Source organism: Balaenoptera ricei, chromosome 5, assembly GCF_028023285.1.
Source record: "Balaenoptera ricei isolate mBalRic1 chromosome 5, mBalRic1.hap2, whole genome shotgun sequence".
Taxonomy (NCBI): Eukaryota; Metazoa; Chordata; class Mammalia; order Artiodactyla; family Balaenopteridae; genus Balaenoptera; species Balaenoptera ricei.
In genome coordinates this window covers 39,701,702-39,717,643 of record NC_082643.1, presented here as the reverse complement: position 1 = coordinate 39,717,643, position 15,942 = coordinate 39,701,702, and the positions used below count along the sequence as shown (strand labels likewise).

At 41.2% G+C, this 15,942-nt stretch overlaps 2 protein-coding genes across 2 annotated transcripts in view; one reads left to right on the top strand and one right to left on the bottom strand.

Moving 5' to 3' along the window:
• The window catches only part of CPE (carboxypeptidase E), a 109,597-nt gene extending 102,726 nt beyond the window's left edge, over positions 1-6,871 (top strand). The window contains exons 7-9 of the mRNA XM_059923967.1: positions 1,687-1,786; positions 4,365-4,483; positions 6,083-6,871. Coding sequence (XP_059779950.1) covers positions 1,687-1,786; positions 4,365-4,483; positions 6,083-6,181 — 318 coding nt within the window. The 3' untranslated portion in view covers positions 6,182-6,871. The remainder of the gene's footprint in view (positions 1-1,686; positions 1,787-4,364; positions 4,484-6,082) is intronic.
• Positions 6,872-14,382: 7,511 nt separating this feature from the next.
• LOC132366394 (tetratricopeptide repeat protein 19, mitochondrial-like) lies at positions 14,383-15,057 on the bottom strand. The gene has a single exon (XM_059923966.1). It carries the CDS (start codon positions 15,055-15,057, stop codon positions 14,383-14,385), a length of 675 nt encoding a protein of 224 aa, XP_059779949.1.
• Positions 15,058-15,942: the final 885 nt, after the last annotated feature.

The following is a 15,942-nucleotide window of genomic DNA, read 5'->3' as shown; positions in this document are numbered from 1 at the left end:
ATTTCTTTTGCAAAAGTCATAAAGTGACAGTACTTTCCAGTCTGCATTCCTGTGGAGTCGTGACAGCCTATAACACTTCAGTTGAGATTTATTCCTACAGTGGAAAATTTCAAACAGAAATATTGTGCTCCACAGTTGGCATATCAGAGATAGACATTTACTTATTTAACTATTTGTTAATCACATACTGTAATTTAAGTCTTGGGTTGCAGAGGCAGAAAAAAGTAAAGTTATGAATATTAACTGGGTATATTTGTGCCTAATGTAGGTGCATTATATGTTTTTGAAATGATTGATTTATTTTCCAAAGATGAGGAAGTTTCAAACTTTCATTTCTTTAAGGTTTATAATATATCAGGATTATAGTGCCTCAAGATGAATAAATTCATCTCCACAATTTTTCTGATCCCAATGACTTTTACCATGTGAATTTCATTCAGAAAGCTAACTTTTCTTGTTTCCAGTGGCTAAATTTCAGTCTCTTACAATTTTGGTTAGCTAATCCATAGGTAAGTCTTGGGGAAAAGTCTAAGAATGTCTTTTTGTTTTAAAAAAAAGTGTTTACTCTCTTCACACTATACTGGTTGCCATTAAAATATTATTTATTATTACTGACAACATGTATAGCTTTTTACCATTGGTAAATTACCTTTAGAGAAAAGAATTGTGTGTTACTTTTATAGAGTTTCAGAGGTTTTGCTTTTTAAAAAAATAGCAAGTGAAAAAAAAATTTGCTGCTATCCAGGGCTATCTCTTTGATAAAACATTGTACCACTGCCAAATTTATTCTCCAGTGACAAAGGGACACATGAGACTTATTCTACTTTCTGTAGGGAAATATTCAAATATCATCAGTAGCAAAAGAAAATTCATTTTCTGGGGCCAGATGAGTGAGGAGCAACTGGAGCATTGGGGAGGGGGACGTTTTGTTAGGTAATCAAGCTTAATAGATTATCATTTGATATTTCAGAAGCAGTACCTTCTCAGAGACCTTAAGTGACTCTCCGTCACTTCAGATACATATTGACTTAGTTGAATTATCATTTAAAAATAAAGCTGTTTCTGTAGTTTGCATTGCAGTAGTTAGCTGATGACAGCAACTTAATTCAGGGGCTTGTCTCAATAAAAACTCTTCCATTTTACTTCTAAACCCAGTTTTCAGTTAGTAAGTTCACTGACCTTTCATGCACTGATTATCAATCAGAATGATATTATTAATGGGTTTAATGCAAAAGTATTCACAGTGTATATATCCTTTTATCTAGAAGTAAAAAGTATTGAAGGGCTGTAATGTGGTTATCTTTTTAACTGACAGCTGCCATATAAAGTATACGCAAGTGACCAAATTTAAAATAGAAAACAATGAAATGTGCTAAGACCAGAACTGTTTTACACATTGACAGACCTTTTTGTTTTGTTTTTGTTTTGGTGGTTTGGAAGGTACTTCAAAGTCTTCTTTGACTCAGAACAAGATGTCAGTTTTCAGGGGGTTACTTCTCATTTGTCTACTTGCGGAAAAGCAGAGTAAAGAGTACACAGAAAATTCAGCGGCTTTTTTTAGCTTGTTTTGATTCTTAAACAGTGGGGATCTGCAGTATTTTGCTAAAAAATAAGGAGATGTTTGATTGAAGCATGTTTTTAGGTCGTTTCTAATACAGATTTTTTGGTTGTTCTTGACCATCACAGATACACCGAGGAGTTAAAGGATTTGTCCGAGACCTTCAGGGTAACCCAATTGCCAATGCAACCATCTCCGTGGAAGGAATAGACCATGATGTCACATCTGGTGGGTGTTCTCTGCTGTGATCGGAGGCTCTAGTATTGCACACGAGAGCGTGGTTACTTCTTAGCATAGTTATACTTCTTACACTGTTCTAAGCACAGCAATTAAATGCCTCATGTCTCTTTACCCCATCTCTCCCCCCAGCTTTGATCTAGTTAAATTTTTTCTGGGGAGCAGGTCAGGCAATTACTCAGGATGGCTGCTGCACTTAGAAATTGGGGTACAGCAGGTGGCGCCCTTTCCTCAGCTATCTCACCCCAGAGCTGCGAGGCGGGGCCATCTGCGGGAGTCTTTGCAGTTGTTGAGGCAAAGGAAGATGAACCAGCTGGAATTAAAATACTGATCTCTCCTAAGAAGAAGTACTAATGAGCTGTTAACTGGTGAACCTCAGGAGGGAGCAGAGGAGTAGGAAGGACGGTAACTGCCGGTGTATTGTGTGTCTAGGATTTCCCATCCATTTCTTCATTTAATCTGTATCATAAATCCAGATGTATTCAAGGCTGAACAGGATGTTACAGGATTGAGGTTGATGTTAGTTATTTCTAAGTTTAAAGCCCCATTTCCATTTTCCTACTTTGGGGAAAATGATGTATTTTCTTGGCAAACCTACCTACTCCTGTTAATAAATATCTATCCAGCTTATTTTAGTGTAACTCTCATCTGTTGGGATCTTTTCAACAACAGTAATATCTTTTTAGCTATAAACTCTACATGTTTGTAGACCTTAGCATTAATTAACCTTTAGTGCCCAAACATCCTATACCATTACCTGTTTCTTAACCTCCACATTTATAATTTGTATTTTTTTTAATCCTGAATATTTGTTCTCTAAAACTCCATTTATTTATTTATTAAACAATACTTATCAACACCCCATGAAGTGCCAGCCCAGCTTCCAGACCAATAGGCCAGAACCTGTGCCAAATTATTGCTCCCTTCGCCCCCAGGGAGGAACTCCTGAAGGACCCAGGCCATGTCCCGTGTGGCCACAAGTAACTGCTTCTGTTAGCTCTAGCGTAACATACAAACATTATTTTCTCTGCATTCCAGATGTGAAAAATTTAGAAAAATCTGGATGTTGGGAATAATTATAGGTAGAAAGGAATGAAATCTGAGGAGTGGGCTCTGGGACACTGCAGCTTTTCTAGGGCAGGGTGAGGTAGTAGGGAGGGATGAGCAACGGGGTCTAAGGTGGAGAGAAAACCCAGTGCCTTGTTCGGGAAGGCTGGAATGTTTCAGGAGGGAGAGAGTGTGAAAAGTGTCAGGAATGAGGCAGCGTGGAGAATCTTGTGGATAAGGCAGAGTGGAGAGTCTTGTGATGAGTCTATTTCAGTGGACCAGCGGAGCCCGACTGGGGAGAGTCTAAGGAGAGAGGAGGAGACACATTTGAAATGAAGAGTATTGACAAGTCTTCCCAGAGATTTTGCTGTAAAGCGAAGAAGATAAATGAGGCACTAGCTGAAAGGAGATGTAGAGTCCAGAGGTAGAATGGAAGAGATGGTGATGGGGTTTTATTTTTTTCTGATGGTTTCCATATTCACAATGAAATACAATGTGAAGCATCAACAGAGAGTGAGGATGAAGAGGATGCTTTACAGGTGTTAGGAAAAGGGAGACTGTCCACTAGGTCCTTGGTATTCAGAGTATGACCCCTACCAGCAGCTGAATTCAGCATCACCTGGAGCTGGTCAGAAATGCAGAAGCTCAGGCCTCATCCCAGAGCCAGTGAATTAGAATTTGTACTTTACTGTTTCCCAGGTGATTGATGCGCACTAATCTAGGAAATGGGAGAGTGAAAGGGCTCGGGAGGAAGACAGGGCAGGACGAGGGCCTGTGGAAGGCTGGTGTTTGTGGACAGGAGACAGCTCAGCATGGGTGTGTGTTTTCCCCAGCCCCTCGCAGCCAAAGGGGCAGGCAGAGAGTAGAGGGGGTGGGTGTTACCCAGCGCTGGTGGTTTGCCAGGCCTATAAGCAGGTGCAGAACAGCACATAGGTTGAAGGATATGTGTGTCATTGACTGGGGTGCCCAGGAACCTAAGCTGCTCAAGGAGAGGACGGGGGTGTGAGGGGAGGAATGGGAACAGAAATCCTCTGGAGGGCTGATTGAAAATGCAGTTCCTAGAAGGCAGCCAGACCAACTATTCTGAGTCTTCAGAAATTGAAATTTCTAACAAGTCCCTGAGGGTTTCTGACGAGGTGCCTTCAGCCACACTTTCTGAGACACTGACCTAGACTCAGACCGCCGGGTCTTCACAGCCAGATGCTCGGCAAGAGTCAAAACACGGTGCCAGATGGTGGGATCCCACTGCTTGGGGACTTGATATATCCGTTAACCTGTGTTACTCCTGACATGATTATGATGGTTCATCATATTAGAAGATTTATTAGACAGTTTAACATTAATGTCTGTAAAATTGCTGTAAGTAACGATGCCCTCTAGAGAGTGTCATGATCTTTTCAATGGAATTTCATTAAATTCAATAAACATCTACTTTAAAAACAGGGAATCAAAATTGAACTTAGATGGCATAACTATGCATTTCATATATGTGCCTGTGACTTGAAATTTTGTTGCCCTGCAGCAAAGGATGGTGATTACTGGAGATTGCTTGTACCTGGAAACTATAAAGTTACAGCCTCAGCACCAGGCTATCTGGCGATAACAAAGAAAGTGGCAGTTCCTTATAGCCCCGCTGTCAGGGTAAGTGATCGTGATAATAGCTAAAATTTATTAAGCACTTACCATGGGTCAGGCATGTTTAAGTGATTATATTTAGCTTTCATAATAATTCTGTGAGATAGAAGCCATTATTATCCTGTTATCCATCTGTTAAAAGATGAGAAAACTGAGGCCTAGCAAAGTTAAGTGACTTGCCCAAGGGCTCAGTGATTGATTTAATACCACTCAATGTGAAGCTCTATTACCATTTCTCAGTTTTTGAAGAGATCCACCAGAAAATCAAATAAAACCTTTAAAAAATGAAGCTTTTATTTGCTGACCTTGATTTCAATCTCAATAATATTCTGTTCAATTTATCTTTTTATCCCTAGCACCTAGTATAATACCTTACTCAATAAGTATTTGGAAAAATAAATTAGGCCTGCAAGGTAACTTAGGCATTAACTAAACATTTATTAAGCACACACTATGAGCAAGGCCCTCTATGCTAAGAACTATCAAGAATGATACTATTTAAGTAAATACCATTTATTTTACTAGGAAGGTGATGGTGATAAGACCAAAACTCTCTTAGAGAAGGATTTTACTACTGTCCTTGTATTACATTACTATGGAATGGCCTACAGAGTTTCCAATTAAAAAGCTTGAAAAGAATTTATTGTGTTTTTGTTTATGTCCCCAAAGTTTGGAGTATAAATGCTTGGTTTTGCAAACTAAATATCCTGAGTTTTTAACTGTTGCTTTGGTTTCGACTGTGTGTATATATATATTAGGCTGGATATGTATTAAAATCAGGAGGTAAATTTGGGCAAATAAAACCTGGAAAAAAGTAGCTCCAGAGCCAGGTTGTAAAAGGTTCAACTATTTTGACCCTTAGCCTTTCTAGCCCGTGTGAGTTCAAGGAGGTATTGAGTAGTCACTTTCTTAAATAACCACAGGCTCGAGTGGCCAGATCAAAGAACTCTTAGATCCACGTGGAATGGGGCATGGCTGTCTCCTGGGCCCAGGGAGGACTGGGGTTTGGAGCTGCATATTTTGAATAGTCCTTTGTGCAGAAGTGTATGAATTCTCCATAGACCTGATGAGGATGCCCAGTTCATAGGAGAGTTGAGTTCCTGGACTACTGGCCTTCGTGGTGGTTTGGAGATGTGTGTATTTCCATCAGTTTCTTTAGCACATTCAAGGTTCTAGAAAGCAGAACCCTGTGGTTTGGAACACCAGGACACCAAACTGCATTCTTCCATATTCCCCCAGCTTTTAGGAGAAAATTCAAGGTTGGCAGGAGAAGCTCACTGAATAGTCAAAGGCAGAAAACTAATTATAAGTTACATCTTTTTATGGGGGAAAAACTGCCTTTAAACAATCTGCCTCTAAATAATCTGCTTTCCAATAATTCTAGAAAGCTATTAGATCAAAGCACATTTGAAACATAATGACTTTTGATATTCTTCTTCCCTAAAAGTATCTTGTTGCTTATCATGAGAGTTTTTTTAGGATATACTTTAATTCAGGTGGCTGGATTGAGCTTATTTTAATAAACTCTAAACCTGTTGTTCTTTTCTCAGTTTTAAAAAGTATGTAATCAGTTTGATAAGAGTATATCCTTATTTTCTCCTTTAGGTTGATTTTGAACTGGAGTCATTTTCTGAAAGGAAAGAAGAAGAGAAGGAAGAATTAATGGAATGGTGGAAGATGATGTCAGAAACTTTAAATTTTTAAAAAGCCTTCTAATTAACTGCTTTTAATCTATCTATATAATGTAGTATGATGTAATATGGCCATTTTCTTTTAGATTTTGTGCAGTTAATATTTAACATTGATTTATTTTTTAATCATTTAAATATTAATAGGCATTACTTAAAATAGACTCAAGTAAAAATATAAGAACTTGGTCTATAATATTCATTTTCCTACATATAAGACACGGAGGACCATAGAAGAGATTTAAGTGATTTTGCCATTTTAGGTGTAGATGCAATAGTCCATGTGTTATTTGCAATACAGAACTTTTTGAGTAATTCTACCTTTAAAAGTTAGTGAGTCCTTTTAATGTAATTGGTGACAATGTCACATAATGAATGCCATCGGAAAGGTCAACAGCTGTAGCTTGAGTTGTGAGCACTCTACTGCAAGACTTAAACAGACCTGTGTAAATTGTCGTTTGTCTCTTGTGCTGACTAGCTATATAAGCATGATCTTGTTAATGCATTCTTGATGGGAAGAAAATGTAAACGTTTAGCAAGAGGTTTTTTGAAAGGAATGGAAATTGACTTCTTGCTTGCACATATCAGGGCAATACTGTTATATTATTCAGCTGGCTAACACTACTTCACAGTGTAGGGTTTCTCTTGGTTGTCGATTGTCCCAGAATTGCGTTCTGAATGAATAAAGATTAAAAATTCCCTATGATCTATATTTTAATTCTCTATGATTTTTGGTCTAGAGTTGTGGTCTGGTGATAAAAAACATATGTATTCCCTTAAGAGTGGCCTCTCATTGGTTCATCCTGTATATTTTTAAATTTATTAAGTGACTGTTGTATGCCAGGCACAGTGCAAGCTCTGTGTATATTATTTTGATGGACAAAAGGTTCTGATTCCATGGATCTTATGGACCAGTTGTGGACATAGACTTTAAATAAATATACACACAAATGAATATGTAATTAAGCATTGTGATGAGTAAAGTGACAGGAAGGACTAGTGTGTGGAGAAAGAGAATGTCAGCACAACTTAATTTAGAGTGGATGAGGGGATTCAGGCATGGCCTCTCAATGCATGTAAGCCCAGACCTAGGCTATGAGTAGGTGTGAGCAATGCAGAGTTACTGAGTGTAGGGGTGCGTGTGTGTGTGCATGGTGGTGGTGGTATGGTTGAGCAATGCTCTAGGTACAGGTTTTTGATTAAATAGTGCTAACCATTGTAATAATAGACCCCCAAATATATTCTGTCTTAAACACAATAGAAGTGTATTTCTTACTCAGGTACCTGTACTGGGCAGAAGACAGAAAGATGAGATAGCTTTTCTCCACCCAGTCATTCTGGGTCTCATTCTGACAGATGATCTTCCATCTTCTACATGTGGCTGCCAGAGTTGCCTGGTGGTCATCTCCATTGCAGCCAATGGGAAAGGGGAAAGAGCACGGAGGAGCATGTGGGGGATGTCTGTATGGGCCAGGCCTGGAAGAGGTATATGTGACTTATGATCACATCATATTGTCTAGAATTGTATCCTCTGGCTATAATGACTGCAAGGGAGTCTGGGAAATGTAGTCTAGCAGCACACCTATGTAAGTGAAGAGAATATGATCTTTGGTGAGCATCTAACAGCCTCTGCCAGATAGAAGGAAGAGTAGGTGAAGATGCATTAGGGTAGGAAAGAACATGGCTTGCTGGAGGACTAGAGAAAGGACAGAATGACTGGAGCAGAGATGTGGGAGGTGGGAAGTAAAGGCCAGGAAAGTTGACAGGTACAAAATCATGCAGGACCTTATGGACCAGAATTGAGGTTATGGGATTCTGTTTTTAGAATCACTGAATGGTCTTAAGCTAGGAAAGGACATGATCTAATTTAAGTTTTAAAGGTCATTCTTGCCGCTGTGTCCAGAGTAGAAGCAAGAGTAGAGACTAGTCAGGAAGCTATTTCAGGGCCAAGAATAGTGGCAACTTGGATCAGGTTGTGGCAGTAGAGATGAGAAGATGTGCGTGGTTTGTGATGTATTTCAGAGGTGGAATTGACAGGCCTTGGTGAGACATTGGATGTGGGTGATGAGGAGGCAGGTGTCACAGATGACATCATGTTTCTAACTTGACCAAATGGGTACATGGCATGTGGCATACTGAAGAAGCAGCAGATTGCAAAGGTGAGAAGAAAAAATTTCAGTATAGGAAATGTTAAGCTTGAGATGCCTATGCTTGTGATATATACAAATGGAGGTGTTGCATGTATGGCTGCACAGTCTATGTGTGAAGCTCTAAAAGAGGCCTGGGATTGGAAATAGAGATTTGACAGTAGTTGACATATAAATAAGGTGCTATATTATTTAATTATCCAAACCAGGGCAGTTTTGAGAATGAAAGGGGCACAACTAATTTTGCCAGGATGGCAAGTACAATTCAGAACTGCCAGGGGCAACTTGGGAGTAGGCTTACCTACCTATAGATGTTATTTAAAGTCATGAGAATGTATAAGATCCTCTAGGAAGAGCCCATAGAGTTAGAAGGAAAATAGGATCCGGACTGATCTCTGAGGAACTTCAGAATTCTGCTCCCTGTGGTTCATATCAGACAGGATAAGCTAGGCTATGCTGCAGTAAGAAGCAAAACCCTAAATCTTAATGGTTTAACTTAGTAATTTCATGAAATGCCTATAGGTCCCTGTAACTCTCCAGGAAAGTTGTCCTGCAGTGTGTAGTGACGCACCAGGAGTGTTTCAGGCTCTGCTGTGGCTCTGCTGTCTCAACATAAAGTTTCCTTAGTCTCTTGTCTTGGACGCAGGGACAGATACCTGGAGTCACTTCCGTCCACAGCTTATTGACAAGACCTCGGCGCTTAGCCTCGTTGAACCAGAGCATTTGGTGAGCAACACTGTCACCACCTTAGTCTTTCCTTCTGGCCACCAACATACCTTTGCTCTTCTTTTTCCAAATATAGATTTCACCTAGCTCCTCCACAGGGGAGGCAGCTTAAAGTCACAGCAAATCAAGGCTTTGAGCTTCAGGTTTGGGATTTTTGAGGCGTCCCATGATAGCCTCTGTATGAGGTCTGCATATGGTCACTCTTGCTCCAGAAACTTGTGAACTAAAAAGAGGTTCTATGCATCCCTCACACCCAGCATACAGTGACAGAACAGAGTCAACACTCCATTCAGAATGATAAGGAGTAAGAGGTGCCCAGCAATCACTGATCTGCAGCAATTCTGAAATCTTGCTGAACGGATATTTTATAGGCCTCCTCTTCAGGGGATGAAGAACGTTCCTGGATTCAGAACTGATTCTACACTCTGGGAAGCACTTCCTTCCTCATTGTTCCCCGTGGCCATGGCCTTGCCTTCTTGAACGTCTCTCTCATTCACTCAAGACCTAGGTTGACAGAGGCCCCACCTAGCATAGCTCACCATCTGGAACATGAGACCTCCCAGGTCACTGTAGCAGAGGGTAAGAGAGACCCAAGGACCAAGAACAGACTTGCCTTAGGCTGCAGGTGACACGTCAACCCTGCTCACAATTCACTGGGCAGGACTAGTCACGTGGCCTTGCCTAACTGAACAGGATGCAGGAAATACTGGGGGGCAAGTAGAATGTCGGCCTCTGCCACAGGGCCATGCAGACAAATCCACCACTCATTTAACAGTTGGAAGGAAGGTGTTAATTTCACATAGTCCTACCCTTACAGCAATTTGTGATTATGATACAGGGTTTTAAAGGTCCGAACTATCCTGGTCATGGTTTCAACGTGCTCAGATTTTATCTGATGAGGAGTCTAGAATTGAGTGTTGTTGAGAAGGACTCTCCTTTCATTTGGTTAACGTTTCTATGTTGAAGGACCCCTACTGGAATGAGACTCTTGGCCTTTAATCCATCCCTCACTCACTCTTTCCTACAGAGAAGCCAGCCACTCACTTGTTAGGTGATGACTGGTGAGCTAATGGGGTGGAACAAATCTATTAATATAAAAGGACAGTAATCTTCCCTTACCCTCCCTTCCCTGCCCCAGGCAGAGGCAGCTCCAGACTCTCCCCCGGGCACTGAGGGAGGCTTTGTGTGTGTGCGCTGGGATGCAGAAAGGGCTTGTAGGAGTACAGTATTAATAGGCTCTTTTGTCCACAGATCTAAGATCACTTTCTCCAATCAGTTTATCAGTAATAAAGCTGATAGTTTAACCTGTTGGTCTCCCGTGTCTTATTTTTTGGCTGGTTCTGAACTCAGGAATGGAGGAATCCCTAAAACCTTTAAGAGATATAAATAATATGTTAGGTGTAGTGCTTTTGTTTTTTTTTTTTTTTTCAAAAGTGAAATGGGACCAGCACCTCTTGCATTCTGAATACTGTACTTCTCTTATCTCTAGGATGATACTTACCTTTTTTGGAGGTTATGTTGCATTGTTGCCTCACATAAACTTAGCATAAATGTAAACTCTGAACTAACGTTTTTGATTTGGTTTGAAACTACAGGTTAGAGCAGACAAGAACATGGGGGATGTTAGAGCTGAGCATTAAGCAGATCGGACTGTGAACAACAAGACCAAATTTTTTTAGGTAACGAAAATCAGAAAGGGAGAGGACTGGGCAGTTGATTTTAATGAAATAATAAACATATTTGAACTTTTTTTTCCCTCATTGACAAAATCAGAAATTACTATGGAAGGAATAGCTAATCTCAACTCACATTTTGATTTTCAATTCTTCACATAAACAGAGATAAACTTGTGGAAGGGGAACTATGAACTTCGATATTCATATTTTATTTATACAACCTCTGAAAGCTTTCAACAATTTGGTGTTGTGGGAGAGTAAAAACCCATCATTTTTTCCAACATATGACTCAACTTGTCTTTTCAAAATTCTCACGAGGTTTGTCTTCTGTGGTCGGGATTGGATGGCATTTGGGGTGTCTGCCTCAGGAAAGTCCGACAGAATAATGTTGACTTTCAGGTCTCACTTTATGTCTGCACTACTTCCTGCTTTTGCTGTTCTTAGGTAAATATCATTCTAGGTACTTATGATGTTCTGATTCTTTATTCTTTATTTCTACTAGACAGCCAACTCAGTTATAACTTGAGTTTGTAGCGTAGTGTAGTACATGCCTTTAGTTTCATGTGATTAATTTAAATCATTGCAAATTCCCTGAGAATCAGTGTTTTTAAACACAGAGCAAAACTTAGTTGGGTTAAGGGTCCTCAGTGCAACCCAGGCAGATATTGAAATAGTCTGCAATGGCTGAGAAAAGAAAAATCAGCTTGATGAAGCTTCTAGGAAATGTTTATGATGCCAGGGACCACAAGGCTGGTTTTATATTGCTTTACTTTTTTCTGCCTCTTCTGGTTTTTTAAACTATCTTAGCTCTTTTTCCCCTTTCCCTTCCTTTTCCTTTCTCCATTCTTCTGTTTTGATGTTTCACTCATCAGTTACCAAATGCTCATCCTGTGGTCTCTCCCGGAGAGCCAAATAGCACATCTCCATGGTCCATGGCCATGGCCATTGGTCATTGTAGTCATCATCATTGCATCACTAGTGTCCTCACCACTACTGAGCATGTATTTGTGCCACACTCTGTGCCAGGCACTTTGAAATGCCATATTTTGAAACCCCACTGCAGCACTGTAAGATAGAAGTGTCGCAGCATTTTTATTTAACAGATGAAGAAACAGATGCAGAACTTAAATTCCTCACCTCGCGCAGCTGGTAAATGACAGACCAACATTAAAACTCCTAATTGCTTGACCCTGAGCCTGTCCTGTTTCCTCATTTCTCTAGCATGACCCAGAAAGAGCTGTATTCTTCTTGATTAAACATTGTTTTATTCTTTTGATTACTTCACATATGCTGATTGCTATGCTTAGGGTTTCTGGGGAGTATTTATTACCTACTCTGAAAGAAACCCTTTAAAGATAATTTTAAAACATTTTGCAAATAAATACAATAAGCTCCTGTTTTATAGTTTCTTGCTACATGGAATTAGTGTGAATCAGTTCGTTGCATCAAGTTCCCTGTGGACATGGTGATGTTTGGCCCTGACATGAATGCCATAGAGAGATGCGTTTCAGGATTTACCAGGACATGTCAGTAACTGACAGCAAAGCAGGGCCGGTGAAGAAAGGAGAGCTTGGCACCAGTACTGCCCCCTATTGCCCCCTTCCTCCGAGGAGGCAGGGATTCCTGGGCAGCTGACCAACTGCAGGCTCTGGTTGCAGAAGTTGTCTGGAGGTTGTAGTCAGGGCAAGCTACAGCAGGAGTGGATGGGAGGGTGTAAAATGAAATGCTAAGGGCCCTAAAATCCAGTAAAAATTGATGTAGACAACACTTCAATAATGGGATGAAGGGATCAAGACCCTTAGTGTTAAGGCAGCTCTCCACGCAGAGGGAGGCTTCTGCTCGTGGACAAAGTTCCCAGTCGGTTTACAATCCTAGGAGGAAGGCTGGCAAGGGGGCACCTCCGATGCACATATTAAATGAATTAATGTGTGTAATGCATTTTGAAAACAGCCTGGCATGTAGCAAGTGCTCAAGAATGTAATTATTGCTATTATTATTCAACAATGTGTTATTATTACTCGAAGATGTGTTATTATTTTTATTACTACTGCTGTTATTGCAAGGTAGGTTATGAGATTTGGTACTGAAAAACTGGGACCATGGAAGAAACCTGGGTAAAAGACCCAGAGGTGGGACCAGTGCTTGGACATGAGGTGAAAACCTATTTATCAGAACTGCAATGGTGTAATATCGAGATGGAGATAAGACCCTTGGAACTGTTTAAATATCCCTCTGTTAGATCAGGATCAGTCCAGGCAGCTGAAGTTGACTTGAGTCTGACGGTGGTACCAGTGGGCAGCAAAGGGAAAAAGGTGTGGGCCTCATACAAAAGGGTCTTCTTCCTTTTTTTTAATTTTATTGTAGAGTGTCTAGTTTATTATGAAAGGGTTCTCCCAGTATGTACACAGGAACCCAACTATCAGTTTATCCTGCCCACCCCACCCCCACCGACATACCAGCAACAACAGGGTTCCTTCGTGGTACCTAGAAGAACCGCAGAGCTGCTGGGGTGAAAACATCATCGATGTTTTAAAGTACCTGTGAAACAGATGCAATGTTTAAAGTGTTTTTTAAAGTACCCTGTGTTGTGTACTTTGCACACTCTGAGGCAGTGTGATAAGGCTCTCAACACAGCGGCCTATCCAGGGAAGGTCATCCACCAAATGCATTCTTCCAGAGCTAAGAGAGACTCTCACTACACATGAGGATACTGAGACCCAAACCCCAAAAGCCAGAGCTAGGGTTCAGGGCACTGGTTCTTCTATAGCACCAGCGGGACACGTCAGAATGACTGGGAAGCTTTCAACACTACACCTACAGGGCCCCACTCGGAGTCAGAGGGTTTGGAGACACTGTGACCAGGTGCAGAGGAGTGAATGCTCAGAGAGCAGGGATGCAGGTGGCCGTCATTCCTTGCCCTCCTTTTTTCACAGTTGTGTACAACCAGATACATACAAAAACATACAGTTCACTTTTATTTATAATCAAATGGGCGCTATGCTTTCAAGTGCCTAATTCCCACTTTAAAACTTCATGCTGGATGCTGGTGGCAAGCCAAGATACTACATTTTTATGCATTAAATCCCACACTGGGCTTCAGGAGACAGACTATAAGAGAAAATAACTCACCGTCATCCCCCTTTGCCATGAGACCGGTAGCTCTGGTCTGCCAGGTATTGATAAGAGAAGGCAGCAAATCGGTGGACAAAACTCTTGTGGGAGAGACACCTGGCTGAAATGCCAGACCCCACCCCAGAGGGAAACTGGCCTCTCTTAATCTAGAGTTATTCTCAGACCAGCATGGACAGCACCTAACCAACCATCTGCTACAATGGAAAGCATCAACTGACACCCATCCTTAGAAGCAAAATCAGGTGGGGGTGAAAGTTTTCTTTGCAAAACAAACATGGCAGTGTATACAGTGTATACAGCTTGTCCTCCAGCAAGGCTAAGTTGAGGGGACTTGAGTATCAAGGACAAAGAATTTAAGCCATTGATCAGGATGCCACTGGGACTAGAATAAGAGGTGTCACTATAAATTCCCTACAACCAAAAGGGGTCTAGAGCTTGATAAGGTTACGACAAAGGTCTACTTTTTCGTGACAGCTCAGCCAGCTCTTCCCTGATGTGCTGCAGAGAAACCTCATCTCTTTTCAGCTTTGCTCGCTTTAGCATTCCTGGTAGATCTCTTCTGCTTGTGCATATTGTTCTCTGTGCATCAGGGCCGCAGCCAGATCACTGAGCAGCACGTGGAGCTCAGGGTGCTCCACCTGTCTCGCCAGGTCTGACGCCCTCTGCGAGCGAACACGAGCCTCGTCGGAGCGGCCCTGCGCATCCAGGGTGGTGGCCAGGTCACTCAGCAGCACCATGGTCTGTGGGTGTCTTTCTCGTAGTATTTCTTCAGAAATCTGCAAAGCTTTTTCATTCATCCTTTGTGCCTGTGATGGCTGCTTGGAGAACAGAAGGTAGCGGGCATAGGTGTCTAGGCACATGCCCAAGAGGAGGTGGGTGTTGGCTTTCTCTTCCACTGACAAAGTGTCTTCTGATAATTCCTTTTCTCTTTCAATTTTTTCCTCTAGAGTTGAAATGCAGAATTCATAACCAGCAAGAGTCAACTCCTGTCTATTCTGAGCAGCATAAATAGTGGCCGGCTTTAGAGAGATTACTATTATTGCATTGCCTTCCTGTTCCATGGCCCTTCTAAGCAGGTAACTCATTGTTGGTTTAAAAAGTTTTTCCGCCCAATCGTAAGTGTAAGTGATGGCCTTCTTGTTATCACGCTTATAGGCAAGAAGAAGAGCATCACGCAAAATTAGCTCTGCCTCTGCTGGCTCATCTTTCATGATGCACAACTGCCAGCAGCGGCAGCAGGCCCGGGCCCCTGGGCTCGGCGGCTCGTACACCGCGGGCGCCGGGCCTCCTGCCGGCCCCGGCCCCGCCGCCCCGCCGCAACCGGTACCAAAAGGGTCTTCTTTAGTAATATTTTTAGTGTCAACTATAGCAGTATTTGAATAACTTAAAATGATCTAAAATAATTATTTGTATTTTTTCTACTCATTTCTGTGTATAATCAGCAACCATTTAATATTAAGGCCAGAATGATACAATGAAAAAGAGCAATAAAACCATAATGAATTTATACTTCAAGATTTGTGAGGTTAGTGTCCAACCTCCACTGTGAAAACTTGGTGTTTCTGAAATGTCATCAGCTAAACATCCATGTGGCGAGTACAGTGGTGGAAGATGGTAGGACACGGGGTTACTGGGCATGGGTGTCTATACTCAGGTATCTGTTGGAAAGATGATGATGTGAGAGAGGAAGGTGCATGACGTCAGGTGAGCAGCCTCCCCTTGAACAAAGGTGTCCCAACATCGACCCACAAATACAATCAGAGCCTGATCAACAGCAAGCAATCCATCTGACACATTTAGAAAACCTACGGGGAAGAAAACACTGATGAAACAATAGACACAAATAAACCTGCCCTTTTTATTATATAAACACTTAAAATGTACCTACTGCAATTGCTGTAAAAGTGGAAGAAATACAGTCTTTTTCTCATATTTCTTTCCTATATGATTTTTCAGAATTAAACTGTAACTGGCTCTGTGTCTTAAAATTGATCTGGCCGAAAACCTATTCATGGACTTAAAAAAACTGACTAGTGAATATTTAATGAATTTCTAAGAAATCACTAATTGATTACAAAAAAACAAAGCATAACACA

Excerpts from the sequence above, each read along its gene's own strand:
- LOC132366394 (XM_059923966.1), bottom strand. The coding sequence starts at position 15,057 with ATGAAAGATGAGCCAGCAGAGGCAGAGCTAATTTTGCGTGATGCTCTT.